General features: G+C 43.9%; 1 protein-coding gene across 1 annotated transcript in view; it reads right to left on the reverse strand.

Annotated features, from left to right (window-relative positions):
• Window positions 1–14,291, reverse strand: part of LOC111957582 (potassium channel subfamily T member 1-like) — an 86,057-nt gene that overhangs the window by 37,325 nt on the left and 34,441 nt on the right. The window contains exons 7-15 of the mRNA XM_070436908.1: window positions 14,135–14,197; window positions 13,827–13,875; window positions 13,452–13,511; window positions 12,759–12,833; window positions 11,740–11,823; window positions 10,657–10,751; window positions 8,449–8,632; window positions 6,614–6,778; window positions 1,661–1,797 (exon numbers count right to left, since the gene is read on the reverse strand). Of these exons, the coding sequence (XP_070293009.1) occupies window positions 1,661–1,797; window positions 6,614–6,778; window positions 8,449–8,632; window positions 10,657–10,751; window positions 11,740–11,823; window positions 12,759–12,833; window positions 13,452–13,511; window positions 13,827–13,875; window positions 14,135–14,197 (912 nt within the window). The remainder of the gene's footprint in view (window positions 1–1,660; window positions 1,798–6,613; window positions 6,779–8,448; window positions 8,633–10,656; window positions 10,752–11,739; window positions 11,824–12,758; window positions 12,834–13,451; window positions 13,512–13,826; window positions 13,876–14,134; window positions 14,198–14,291) is intronic.

Below are 14,291 nucleotides of genomic sequence, written 5' to 3' on the forward strand. Positions count from 1 at the left end.
TAAATAGAATATCCCTTAAGCCACAGGTACCAATACGCACAATCACACCTGAGTTACAGTGGAAAAAATTCCAGTTCAAATTGCAATGCATCAACTCGACATGAATGTAAGTCGACGTGACTGATTGCAATGGCGGCACTCAATATGACAGTCCATCTGAGTCTGATAATGAACTAACCCGCCAGTTGCGGTCCACCCTCAATTACCTAAGCTGGCTCAGGAATGTAAATACAGTGAGCTTCTGCCATCATCATACCTAGCTAGGAAACAAGACTGCTTTAACAGAAATACACACACACACACACACACCACACACACACACACACAAAGCCACGACACGCCCCCACACACCACCACACACAACAGCATCAGCGCACGCAGCACATGCACACACAACACACGTCTACACCACAACACGAACAACACAACACCCACACACACACACACACACACACACACACACACACCAGGGAAGCTTCAGACAGGTAATATTAGTGAGAACTGTCCGAGAGAAAAGCTAAGAGGCTAAAATCTGCATGCTGTTGTAATGTTCACCGTATTGTCACACTGTATTACTGTCATGGTTTTCATCAGAGTATTTTCATGTGTGAAAACGGCAGAGTGGAGGGGTGAGCTGCTGGGTGAATTCATGACTGTTATCACTGAACGACCATGCAGTGCTGTGCTGCAGTGGACAGGGTAAATTTCATGCCATCCCAGTTCATGCCATCCCAGTTTCCTCTCATGGGGACAAGCAGTATTACCACAATTCAACCATCCATCACCACCCCTTAGCATCCACCCTACGACTACAATAAAATCAGAGCAGCTGCATATATCAATGGCTACCTGTATTGTGTTCCTGACAGGGCAGCCCCTGCCACTGCCAACACGGTTTGATGTGATCGATCTCAGCTATGATTTGTGTTGATGCKTATGAACTTGGCTGTTGTGATGAGAGTGAGCCGTACTGAGAAAGCCCATTACACTGATATACTAGGAGAGGACAGCCAACTGAATGAACACCTTTGGCTGACCTTTCCTCTCTTATCTGTCAGCAGCACAAGGTGCACAAACTCACTCATAGACTCTAGATTCATATCTGAGATCAGAAAGCCTATCAACCAGTAACTGAACTGTGAGGACTCAACAACAGGCTCATTAGAGGTTTGTTCTGATCTGCGATTACCAACTCAAGCATCTGTGACCTCAACTGATGGTGTTATGAACTTCTCTGATACCCCTTGCTTCCCTTTACACTCTTAGAACAAAATGTGCTTTTTAGAACTTGAAAGGGTTCCTCGGCTGTCCTCARAGGAGAACCCTTTGAAMAACCCAGTTTTGGTTCCAGGTAMAACCCTTTTGGTACCAGGTAGAACCCTTCTGAGTTCCATGGAGAACCCTTTACGCAGAGGGTTCGACATGGAACACAAAATAGTTACACCTGGAACKACAAAYGTTTCTAACTGGAACCAAAAACTGTTCTCCTATGGGGACAGCCGAAGAACCCTTTTGGAACCCTCTTTTAGCAAATAAAAATGTTATAGAATGGAGCTGTCAAAGAGATGYGATATTTCTTTCMATCTATTCCAAAAGATAGGAACACWGCCCTTCACTCCCATTGAGACTCTTTAGGCCCAGTGGGCGGTGGGTCACTCACTTGGCCCTCATGAGGTCTGTGTCTTTGAGCGCTGAGCCCTGGAGATAGATGACCCTCTGGGACCACAGGGGGATCTGGAGGACACGACGAACCTGGATGTCCATCTCCGTAGGGCACAGGATCACCACATAGTAGTCCTGCAGGGTAGATACCTGTTAGATACCTAACATCAGGAGAGCAGGGTAGATACCTGTTAGATACCTAACATCAGGAGAGTGTGGTAGATACCCTGTTATATACCTAACATCAGGAGAGCAGGGTAGATACCTGTTAGATACCTAACATCCGGATGAGCAGGGTAGATACCTGTTAGATACCTAACATCAGGGAGGCAGGGTAGATACCTGTTAGATACCTAACACAGGAGACAGGGTAGGATACCCTGTTACATACCTAACAGAGGAGAGCAGGGTAGATACCCTGTTAGATACCTAACATCAGGAGAGAGTGTAGAGAATCCTGTTAGATACTATACATCAGGAGAGCAGGGTGTACCTCTGTTAGATACTAACATCAGGAGAGCAGGTGTATACCCTGTTAGTATACCTAACATCAGGAGAGCAGGGTAGATACCTGTAGATACCTAACACCAGGAGAGCAGGGTAGAACCTGTTAGATACCTAACATCAGGAGAGTGTGTAGATACCTGTTAGATACCTAACTCAGGAGAGCAGGGTAAGTAACCTGTTAGATACCTAACATCAGAGAGGGGTAGATACCGTGTTAGATACCTAACATCAGGAGAGCAGGGTAGTACCCTCTGTTAGATACCTAACATCAGGAGAGCAGGGTGATACCTAACACATCAAGGAAGCAGGGTAGATGCCTGTTAGAACCTAACATCAGGAGAAGCAGTGTAGATACCTGTTAGATACCTAACATCAGGAGAGTGTGGTAGATACCTGTTAGATACCTAACATCAGGAGAGCAGGGTAGTACCCTTAGATACCTAACATCAGGAGAGCAGGGTAGAATACCCTGTTAGATACCTAACATACGGAGAGCAGGGTAGATACCTGTTAGATACTAACATAGCAAGAGCAGGTGATACCTGTTAGATATCATAACATCAGGAGAGTGGTGTAGATACCTGTTTAGATACCTAACAGTCAGGAGAGCAGGGTAGGTACCTGTTAGAATACCTAACATCAGGAGAGTGGGTAGATACCTGTTAGATACCTAACATGCAGGAGAGCAGGGTAGATACCCTGTTAGATACCTAACATCAGGAGAGCAGTGTAGATACCTGTTAGATACCTAACATCAGGAGAGCAGGGTAGATACCGCTGTTAGATACCTAACATCAGGAGGTGTGGTAGAGATACCTGTTAGATACCTAACTCAGGAAGAGCAGGGTAGGTACCTCCTGTTAGATACCTAACATCAGGAGAGCAGGGGTACCCTGTTATATACCTAAATCAGGAGAGCAGGGTAGTACTGTTAGATACCTAACATCAGGAGAGCAGGGTAGATACCTGTTAGATACCTAACATCAGGAGAGCAGGGTAGATACCTGTTAATACCTAACATCAGGAGAGCAGGTAGTACTGTTAGATACCTAACATAGGAGACAGGGTAGATACCTGTTAGATACCTAACAGAGGAGAGCAGGGTAGATACCTGTTAGATACCTAACATCAAGGAGAGTGAGGTAGATACCTTGTTAGATACCTAACATCAGGAGAGCAGGTAGTACTGTAGATACCTAACATCAGGAGAGCAGGGGATACCCTGTTAATACTAACATCAGGAAGAGCAGGGTAGATACCTGTTAGATACCTAACATCAGGAGAGCAGGGTAGTACCTGTTAGATAACAGGAGAGGGGTAGATACCTGTTAGATACCTAACATCAGGAGAGCAGGGTAGCACCTGTTAGATACCTAACATCAGGAGAGCAGGGTAGATACCTGTAGATACCTAACATCAGGAGAGCAGGGTAGATACTGTTAGAACCTAACTAAGGAGAGCAGGTAGATACCTGTTAGATACTAACTCAGGAGAGGTGTAGATACCTGTTAGATACCTAACATCAGGAGAGCAGGGTAGATACCCTGTTATTACCTAACATCAGGAGAGAGGGTAGATACCTGTAGATACCTAACATCAGGAGAGCAGGTAGATACCTGCTATTAGATACCTAACATCAGGAGAGGCAGGGTGATACCTGTTAGATACTACATCAGGAGAGGGGTAGATACCTGTTTAGATACCTAACAGACGGAGAGCAGGGTAGTACTCTGTTAGATACCTAACATCAGGAGAGTGTGGTAGATACCTGTTAGATACCTAACAAGAGAGAGGTAGATACCTGTTAGATACCTAACATCAGGAGAGCAGGTGTAGATACCTGTTAGATACCTAACATCAGGAAGAGCAGGGTAGATACCTGTTTAGATACCTAACATCAGGAGAGTGTGTGGTAGAGATACACCTGTTAGATACCTAACTCAGGAGAGCAGGGTAGTACCTGTTAGATACTAACATCAGGAGAGTCTTAGAGGAGGATTACCTGTTAGATACCTAACATCAGGAGAGCAGGGTAGATACCTGTTAGATACCCTGAATCATCAGGAGAGCAGGGTAGCTACCTGTTAGATACCTAACATCAGGAGAGTGTGGTAGATACCTGTTAGATCCTAACATCAGGAGAGGCAGGGTAGGTTACCTGTTAGATACCAACATCAGGAGAGCAGGGTAGGTATACCTAACATCAGGAGAGCAGGGTAGATACCTGTTAGATACCTAACATCAGGAAGAGCAGTGTAGATACTGTTGATATCTAATTGTACGAATGTGTGGTAGATACCTGTTAATACCTAACATCAGGAGAGCAGGGTAGTACCATGTTTAGATACCTAACATCAGGAGAGCAGTGTAGATACCTGTTAGATATAACATCAGGAGAGCAGGTAGATACCTAAACATCAGGAGAGGGTCAGGGTAGATACCTGTTAGATTACCTAACATCAGGGAGAGGCAGGTAGATACGCTGTTAGATACCTAACATCAGGAGAGCAGGGTATACCTTGTTAGATACCTACATCAGGAGAGCAGGGTAGATACCTGTTAGATACCTAACATCAGGAGAGCAGGGTAGATACCTGTTAGATACCTAACATCAGGAGAGCAGGCGTAAGATACCTGTTAGATACCTAACATAGGAGAGCAGCGGTAGACTAGATACCTAAATCAGGAGAGCAGGGTAGATACCTGTTAGATACCTAACATCGAGGAGAGCAGGGTAGATACCTGTAGATACCTAACATCAGGAGAGTGTGGTAGATACCTGTTAGTCCTAACATCGAGGAGAGCAGGTAGATACCTGTTATACCTAACATCAGGAGAGCAGGCAGTGATTACGGCCTTTTAGATACCTAACATCAGGAGAGCAGGGTAGATACCTGTTAGATACCTAACATCAGGAGAGCAGGGTAGACACCTGTTAGATACCTAACATCAGGAGAGCAGGGGTAGATACCCTGTTAGATACCTAACATCAGGAGAGCAGGGTAGATACCTGTTAGATACCTAACATCAGGAGAGCAGTGGTAGATACCTGTTAGATACCTAACATCAGGAGAGCAGGGTAGATACCTGTTAGATACCTAACATCAGGAGAGAGGGTAGACCTGTTAGATACCTAACATCAGGAGAGCAGGTGTAGTCCTGTTTAGATACCTAACATCAGGAGAGCAGGGTAGATACCTGTTAGATACCTAACATCAGGAGAGCAGGGTAGATACCTGTTAGATACCTAACATAGGAGAGTGTGTAGATACCTGTTAGATACCTAACATCAGGAGAGCAGGTAGATACCTGTTAGATACCTAACATCAGGAGAGCAGGGTAGATACCTGTTAGATACCTAACATCAGGAGAGCAGGGTAGATACCTGTTAGATACCTAACATCAGGAGAGCAGTGGTAGATACCTGTTTTATGATACCTAACATCAGGAGAGCAGGGTAGATACCTGTTAGATACCTAACATCAGGAGAGCAGGTAGTACCTGTTAGATACCTAACATCAAGGAGAGTGTCGTAGATACGTAGATCCTAACATCAGGAAGGGGGTAGATACCCTGTTAATGCCTAACATCAGGAGAAGCAGGGTAGATATACCTGTTAGATACCTAACATCAGGAGAGCAGGGTAGATACCTGTTAGATACCTAACACCGGTTCAGGAGAGCAGGTGTAGGTACTGTTAGATACCTAACATCAGGAGAGCAGGGTAGATACCTGTTAGATACCTAACATCAGGAGAGCAGGGTAGATACCCTGTTATATACCTAACATCAGGAGAGTGTGGTAGATACCTGTTAGATACCTAACATCAGGAGAGTGTGGTAGATACCTGTTAGATGCCTAACATCAGGAGAGCAGGGTAGATACCTGTTAGATACCTAACATCAGGAGAGCAAGGGTAGATACCTGTTAGATACCTAACATCAGGAGACCAGGAGAGATACCTGTTAGATGCCTAACATCTACACTGAAGGTTTGCATATTTTATTATATTTTGCAATCTAAATGCACATTTTGTTAGGAACCAGAGTGGATTGTCTAAATGACTTGTGCGCTAAATAAAACATCAATATTGAGGTCTGTCCTTTAGCGCTGTCTTTGGAGTACACACCAAATAACATAGTCCTGAACAAGGGCTCTATTCCTGTAGAGACCTACCAAATATCATAGCCTTCCTCTATTCCTGTAGAGACCTACCAATATCATAGCCTTCCTCTATTCCTGTAGAGACCTACCAAATATCATAGCCTTCCTCAATTCCTGTAGAGACCTACCAAATATCATAGCCTTCCTCTATTCCTGTAGAGACCTACCAAGATCATAGCCTTCCTCTATTCCTGTAGAGACCTACCAATATCATAGCCTTCCTCAATTACTGTAGAGACGTACCAAATAACATTGCCTTCTTCTATTCCTGTAGACCAACCTGTAATCTAGGATGAGCGTAGAACTCATTGAGGAAGTCCATGAGCAAGTCTATCTTCAGAGAGCTGACACACAGGACGGCGTGTTTTTCTGTCTGGGCACGGTGTCTGCTGTAGTTCCCTCCTGACTTCTGACGCTCCATCCACAGATAGGCCAACTCCTCAAACTGACGCACACACACGCACACACACACACACACACACACATATTTGAGGTTACAACAACCTACTGTACGCTTTGTAATACACTTACGGCATAACATGTTAGGAGGGTGACAGAGTTAGGAGGGTGACAGAGTTAGGAAGGTGACAGAAAGAGAAGGGTGAGAGAGTGGGGAAGGTGACAGAAAGAGAAGGGTGACAGAAAGAGAAGGGTGACAGAGTAGGGAGTTAAACTGCTGATGCTGCAGGAAGGTTCATCAAATGGATTTCTATGGATTCTATTCATCAGTTAATTTATACTGTGGGCATTTAGTCCACATACTGTATAAAACGGTTTAATGAGGAGGGCTGCTGATGGAACGAAGATATAGGAGGATAACTAACAAGGTGTTGTTGTGCCTCACTCTCAGCGAGAACAAAGCTTTGAGTTGTGTTCTCATTACTGACGATGGACGGTGCATATGAGGTCGGAGCATGACAAGCAAATTATGTTCATTCTCAGAAAGTGTTTGCCGTCATACGTTGGCATTGTTTACACCTGACGTCTACGTCTGTTTGTTCAAGCAGTCTTAGCATTGAGGATGCTACTTCATGACTGGTTACTACTACAGGTATACATCTATCATTTCAAAACACTTCTCATCAGGCCACTCTTTTTTTTAACCTTTATTTAACTAGGCAAGTCAGTTAAGAACAAATTCTTATATTCAATGACAGCCTAGGAACAGTGGGTTAACTGCCTTGTTCAGGGGCAGAACAACACATRTTWACCTTGTCAGCTCGGGGATTCGATCTTGCAACCTTTCGGATACTAGTCCAACGCTCTAACCACGAGGCTACCTGCCGCCCCGACCTTTCTAGTCCAGAACAGACTATGGGAGGCACACAGTACTACCKAGAGTATGGAATTCTATTCCATATCAGGTAACTGGGGAAGCAGTAGACTCAGATAAAAAAAGATAAAAATACACCTTATGGAACAGCAGCGACTGTGAAGAGACACACACAGGAACAGACACACGCATACGCACACACACGCTAGCACCCACACTCTACACACACGTTCTTTGTAATATTGTTGTATGGTGGTATTATACCTTTTGTATTGTAGATATGTAGTGGTGTAATAATGTTATATGATTTATCTTGTGTTTTATATGTAATGTAAGTGCCTTAATGCGTTTGGACCCCAGGAAGAGTAGCTGCTGCCTTGGCAGGAACTAATGGAGATCTATAATAAACCCCAGGAAGAGTAGCTGCTGCCTTGGCAGGAACTAATGCGAGATCTATAATAAACCCAGAAGAGTAGCTGCTGCCTTGGCAGGAACTAATGGAGATCTATATAAACCCCAGGAAGAGTTCTGCTGCCTTGGCAGGAATATGGAGATCTATAATAAACCCCAGGAAGAGTAGCTGCTGCCTTGGCAGGAATTAATGGAGATCTATAATAACCAGGAGAGTAAGCTGCTGCCTTGGCAGGAATTAATGGATCTATAATAAACCCAGGAAGAGTAAGCTGCTGCTTGGCAGGAAACTAATGGAGATCCCTAATAAATACAAACACAAATGAAATCTTGTGATAACGTGTCTGAGATTCTTTTCAGCCTCAATTATCCTTGGAAAACGGCTGTGGTAATAGGCTATTGTGTAAGCACTGTTATATACAGTGTCATACCTGTAGCGGGAGGACCACGAGAGCCACACAGATGAGAATAACCACCAGCAGCTGAGAGGGCCAGATATGAGGTGTGACGTCACCGTAGCCCACGGTAGAGAAGGTGACGATGCAGAAATACAGAGAGTTGAACAGAGTCAGGTTCTGATTGGATGCTCTCTCAAGATGCTGGATACCACACGCCCTGGAAGGAATAGAGGGATTTCACATTTAGGGGTGACATTTTGCACAAGGTAGTCTCGCGAGCATAGACGATTGACATCGTACGTTGCTGATTTTGCATTATGGAGAACCACTATAATGCCGGAACTCAGAGCTTCAGATGTCGGATCTTAACTTGGTCGATCCTTTTGTCACAGGGAATTTTCCAGATGCAATTCTAAATGAGCTCTGTGCGTGGCTGAAAATGAACAKTTCTCTTTCTCTCCATGCGGGGGCAGTCGAGTCATTGGGATCAGGGTTTGCTATCAAAATTATGTTCTCTCTCGCTCGCTCAAACGCTAACCCTAGCTAGCTCCTAATACTGCAACATTCAAACGTATAAAATCTATCTGAAACACAGCCATACAYATCAACAACCGTCGTTTCATATACAGTGTCAAGTGTATCTTAAAGTTACGAATGAMCTGTCAAAATGTAGTTYAATTGTGGCCTGGGGTGGTCTAGCAGTTAGGGCTGCTGCCTTCAGTGCGAAAATATAGGCCTACTGTGTCGGCGTGGGTTTGATTCYGGCCCACGGGCCTTCTGGCACAAATAACTCAATCCCCAGATAGACTTGATGTAGTTACACATTTCAAATATGGACAGTCCAGGGTTATTTTACCCCAGATCTTGATAAGAAATGACCATATCAGACACTGTTGGGTAACTTAAATAGGGAACGAATAGAATGATAAGAGTCAGTAGGCTAYACCAACATTAGTTTCCTTTCAYACRAAGTGTTAAAATGAYTGCCCAGAACCAGGCGTGAACTTCTGATACTCAGCACTGAAGCTTGCTGCTCAGAMCACTGCAMTATGTCAGGTCACAATGCTCTAGCAAGCCTTGAGAATACTGGATGGTATGAGGTCGGTTGGTTAGCGGAGCCTTCCCCGAACCATAGCCCCCTAGGTACGCTACTGCATTGTATAGCCTACAAACACTGCTGTGATTATACTTTTAAAATATTTATTCAAATCCTCCTGCAGCAGGATTATTTTCCTCCTGTGAGGAAGATCTGATATCTGTATGCATGAGGAAAGAGCAGTGAGCTTATTTGAATAAGGTTCAATTAAAACATGGACACATTGAATGATCAATGGCTCCCGAGTGGCACAGCGGTCTAAGGCACTGAATCTCAGTGCTTGAGGCGTCACTACAGACACCCTGGTTTGAATCYAGGCTGTATCACAACCGGCTGTGACTGGGAGTCCCATAGGGCGTCGCACAATTGGTCCAGCATCGTCTGGGTTTGGCCGGTGTAGGCCGGCATTGTAAAAAATAATTTGTTCTTAACTTACTTGCCTAGTTAAATAAAGGTGAAATAAAATTAAAAAGTCTAAGAGAAAGGTGAATTATACATGATGATGATCCAATGTAACCTAACTTACTGTTACAACTTGCCCTGAGTCCTACTGATCTCATCACTTGTGATATTTAAACAGACAGTTTGACATACATATACTATCCACATTGAAATTCAGCCTGGCAGATTAAGGATCAAAACCCTACATTCCCAGCGATCGATGCACCACAACACTTCTGCTCTGACCTGTTGAATCAGTGAGAATCACACCATTGATTCTGCTCTCTGTTCTGCCTGACTTCCTCAGTTAATTTCCTGTATTGGATAATGAGGAGTCAAGATGTCAGTGGATGGAGGAGAGGGTCCCAGGGAGCACCAGGGATGAAGGGGGGAGATCAGGGGSTRTATTTCATTCCAGAAAGTTGTTTCCTCCTAGATGCCCTTGTTCACTCCCCTTCACAGATCTGAAACAACTGGGCATGAGAAAACTATCTGTGGGCCAAGCTGGTTGTTGATGTTGTCATTACAACCAAGTCCACCTCCCTTTTTCAATGTTGCTTACCCTTAACCAGATTCTATCAGATCTGCGAGTGGGAATGAAAAAGGGCAGATGGCAGGGAACAGCTTTGTGGAATGAGTTGCAGCCCATGGGCCCAGATTTAGGGAGCTCCAGGGAAGAGAGGCTGAGATCAGAGGACACATACCCAGTGAAGACCAGACAGAGTAGGGTGCAGATGAGGATGAGAACCTGGTTGAACATGGCCGAGTGGGTCCTCTGAATGGCACGATGGAGATCATTCTGAGGATAAAGAGGGGGGAGGGATAGAAGCAGAGCGAGGGAAGGAGAGATACAGAAAGAGGGTTAGGGTTCATGTTAAATCGGTTGGTCAGTCAGTTGGTCTGCTGTGCTGGTTAGTCTGTCAGTCTGTCAGTCAGTCAGTCAGTCTGCTCCATCTACTGCACCATCTATCTGTCTATTTATCTCGCTTTAAAACCTATCTGCCTTGCTGGTTACTTTGATACTGATGCGGTCAACCTTTCATACAGCATACAAGCAGTGAGCATGCGGTCCATGTCACACCTTGTTAATGTTTCTGATTGGCTGAAGCCCCGCTTCAGTCTCTTCAAGCTACCTACCCACCATGCCCCTTGATAATGTTTTCTGATTGGCTGAAGCCCCACTTCAGTCTCTTCAAGCTACCTACCCACCATGTCCCTTGATAATGTTTCTGATTGGCTGAAGCCCCACTTCAGTCTCTTCAAGCTACCTACCCACCATGTCCCTTGATAATGTTTCTGATTGGCTGAACCCCCACTTCAGTCTCTTCAAGCTACCACCCACCATGTCCCTTGATAATGTTTCTTTTGGCTGAAGCCTCCCCTTCAACCTCTCAGGCTGGACCTGTTCTCCCCCTCAGAACTGGTCTCCTTGGCCCTGGACCTAACCATCTGTCCACACAGATACATGCAGGCTCTGGCTCAAATCTATACTCATTGATGGTCTGCCTTCCTAAAACATTTTTTTTTTTAACTGACAGGGAATCTACAGACTATTCATAACCAGGGAATTCTTACCAGGGTTCTTCTACACCCACACAATGCAGAGTTAAGTTATTCTATAGCAACTATTCTGCAAGCAGGCTATATACAGCATMATCTGAGAGCTGGAACATTTTAATAGGAAGAACCCATGTATTCCCTGCCAACGAAACGACATAATTATGACATCATTGCAACCAGTTCTGTCCAGTTTTGACTGCTGCGTTATGGCTATAGCATATACTCACAATCATATTCTCCAGGGCACACTTGGCTAACCAGCAGTTGAGAAACACTGGGATGAAGATGTTTCTCAATGGAGGCCAGAAGATCTGAAGAGACAATTGGATGAATTCATATGCACAGTGTGCAGTGTACGCTCCCATCATCAGGTTTCACCACTCACAGTCTCACATTACCATACTCCCAGGTCTCTAGAGCTATACTCATAATATAAAACATAAACATTGCAAAAGTCATATGTTGTCTTCTACCCCCAAGCCATAAGACTGTTGAACAATTGATCAAATTCCATCAAATTTTGTTTTTACACTGCTACTACTCGCTTTTTATTATCCATGCAGTCACTCTACCCCTACCTACATGTGCAAATTACATTGACTCAGTACCGGTACCCCCTGTATATAGCCTCGGTATTGTTATTTTATTGTGTTACTATTTATTTTATTTTATTTTTTACTTTAGTTTATTTAGTAAATATTTTCTTAACACTATTTATTGAACTGTATTGTTGGTTAAGGGCTTGTAAGTAAGCATTTCACAGACAGGTCTACACCTGTTGTATTCAGCACATGTGACAAAAACAATTTGATTTGATTTGATGTTCACTAATTGGCCTCGTTAGCTTTGTAGAATATGGTTTGAGCCACTGAAATGAATCTATTTGTCAGCACCACATTCCTCATGGTGTATCCTGTCACATTTCTCTGTTGGACGTTGTGGGCCTGCTGCTTGATGAATACAGAATGTCAGAGGGACGCCACACACTGTGAATTCACAAAGACCAGAGCCATTCCAATACCAATATAAATGTATTATCAGCATGCCTGAAGCCCATTCATATTACAAGGTATCTAGACTATTTGAAATAATTTAATATGGCACAGATGGAAAACAAGGTGTGTGTGTGTGTGTGTGTGTGTGTGTGTGTGTGTGTGTGTGTGTGTGTGTGTGTGTGTGTGTGTGTGTGTGTGTGTGTGTGTGTGTGTGTGTGTGTGTGTGTGAGATCAGGTGGAAGAAGACTCACAGTGATTATAAACGGCACGGTATTGATCATCTCCAGGATGAAGGAGATCTGGAACATCTGCTCCCAGATATTCCCCTGAAAAAGAGAAACTGTGTGAGTCAAGGTAATAAGCTACTGGCTCATTGTAATTAGTCTGCGGACTAATTACAATGATAGTGATATGATACGAATCCCCCAAAAACGAGGTCAATATTGTTGGAATAATCAGACCTCGGTTCTAAGTGTGCCTGGCACAATGGAACTAATTCTGAAAATCCCGCCCATCTGGCGCTCCAGGCAGGCSAGAACATAATGACAGGATTCGTTAAAACAATTGGGGATCTGCCAAAACGAAGCAAAACAAAAAACACACTGTCTTCCTAAAGTAAAAGTAAAACAGCCTAATTAATCAAAGGGAAGTAGCACTGCAGCACTAATKAGTTATTTAAGGAAAGAGCCCAATTTAAAGAAAAAAGTAGGACGGACACCTCATCTTTTATTCATTTGTAAAGTGTATTAATGACCTGTTCTTCTGGCTCAGGCTAGAGCTGARGCTCGCGGTTAAACCATATGCCAGAAAGTTCGCCAATTAATTGCAATCTCACACAGACACGCCACACGACTCTGCCTGATAGAATGAATGAAATGACTTCCTTTGTGGCGTAGATTTTTTTCTGTGATCAGTGTGAAAGGAGTAGAGTTGAGGTGTCTTACTTTGTAGCTGAGATATGTAAGGAGCATCGCTTCCAGGAAACTGATTAAGGCCACGATCACCTGGAGCAGAGCAGAGTGGAGGCACACACATTACCAGGGCTGCAATCTGGCCACATAACCTCTCAGGCAATCTACATATCACTGGGGAAAATATGTGCTGTAAAGTGTCTTCTGTTGTCAAATATTTTCATATGGGATGCTGTGAGTGTTTAGATGTCTTGTTTTTCTAATGTATTGGCCACAGGGGAAGGGGGAGATTGTCAATGAAATGTTCACTTGTGAGTTTGACCCATAGTGGCTACTGTTGAATGGAAGACTTGAGAAGCCAGTACTGTATTACCAAAGCAGTGTTAGTGAATCTCAGTCTTCTTTTACCTGTATCGCCCATACAGGAACCCTTCTGTTCACCCAGAAAATCAAATCCCTTTCACAAGACAAAACAATGATATTGATTATACTCTATATATTGATTATTTGACAAAGATGATTCCAAATAACACAAGATAGCTATGAGATTAACAACTCCCTTTCAAAAGACAAAACAGTGTTATTGATGATGAATCACACTGTATGGGTTAGACAAGAGTCATTTCAAACACCACCTGATAGCTATGAGATGAACACAATCAAAAACACATTCGAAGCCCGGGACAGCACGTCAATGTTAGACCCTCATAACTCACCAGTTGATTTCTGTGCTTTCTGTAGATTCTGCTGTGGTGCTTGTTCGGTTCTGACAGTTCACACTGCAGAGGAAATCCATAGCAAAGGGAAGTCGTTCAGACAGAATGTGTGGTGAAATATATACCCTGTGGCTAATAGGCACCTTCCCTCACTCTG

The sequence above is a fragment of the Salvelinus sp. IW2-2015 genome, linkage group LG33, assembly GCF_002910315.2.
Source record: "Salvelinus sp. IW2-2015 linkage group LG33, ASM291031v2, whole genome shotgun sequence".
Lineage (NCBI taxonomy): Eukaryota > Metazoa > Chordata > Actinopteri > Salmoniformes > Salmonidae > Salvelinus > Salvelinus sp. IW2-2015.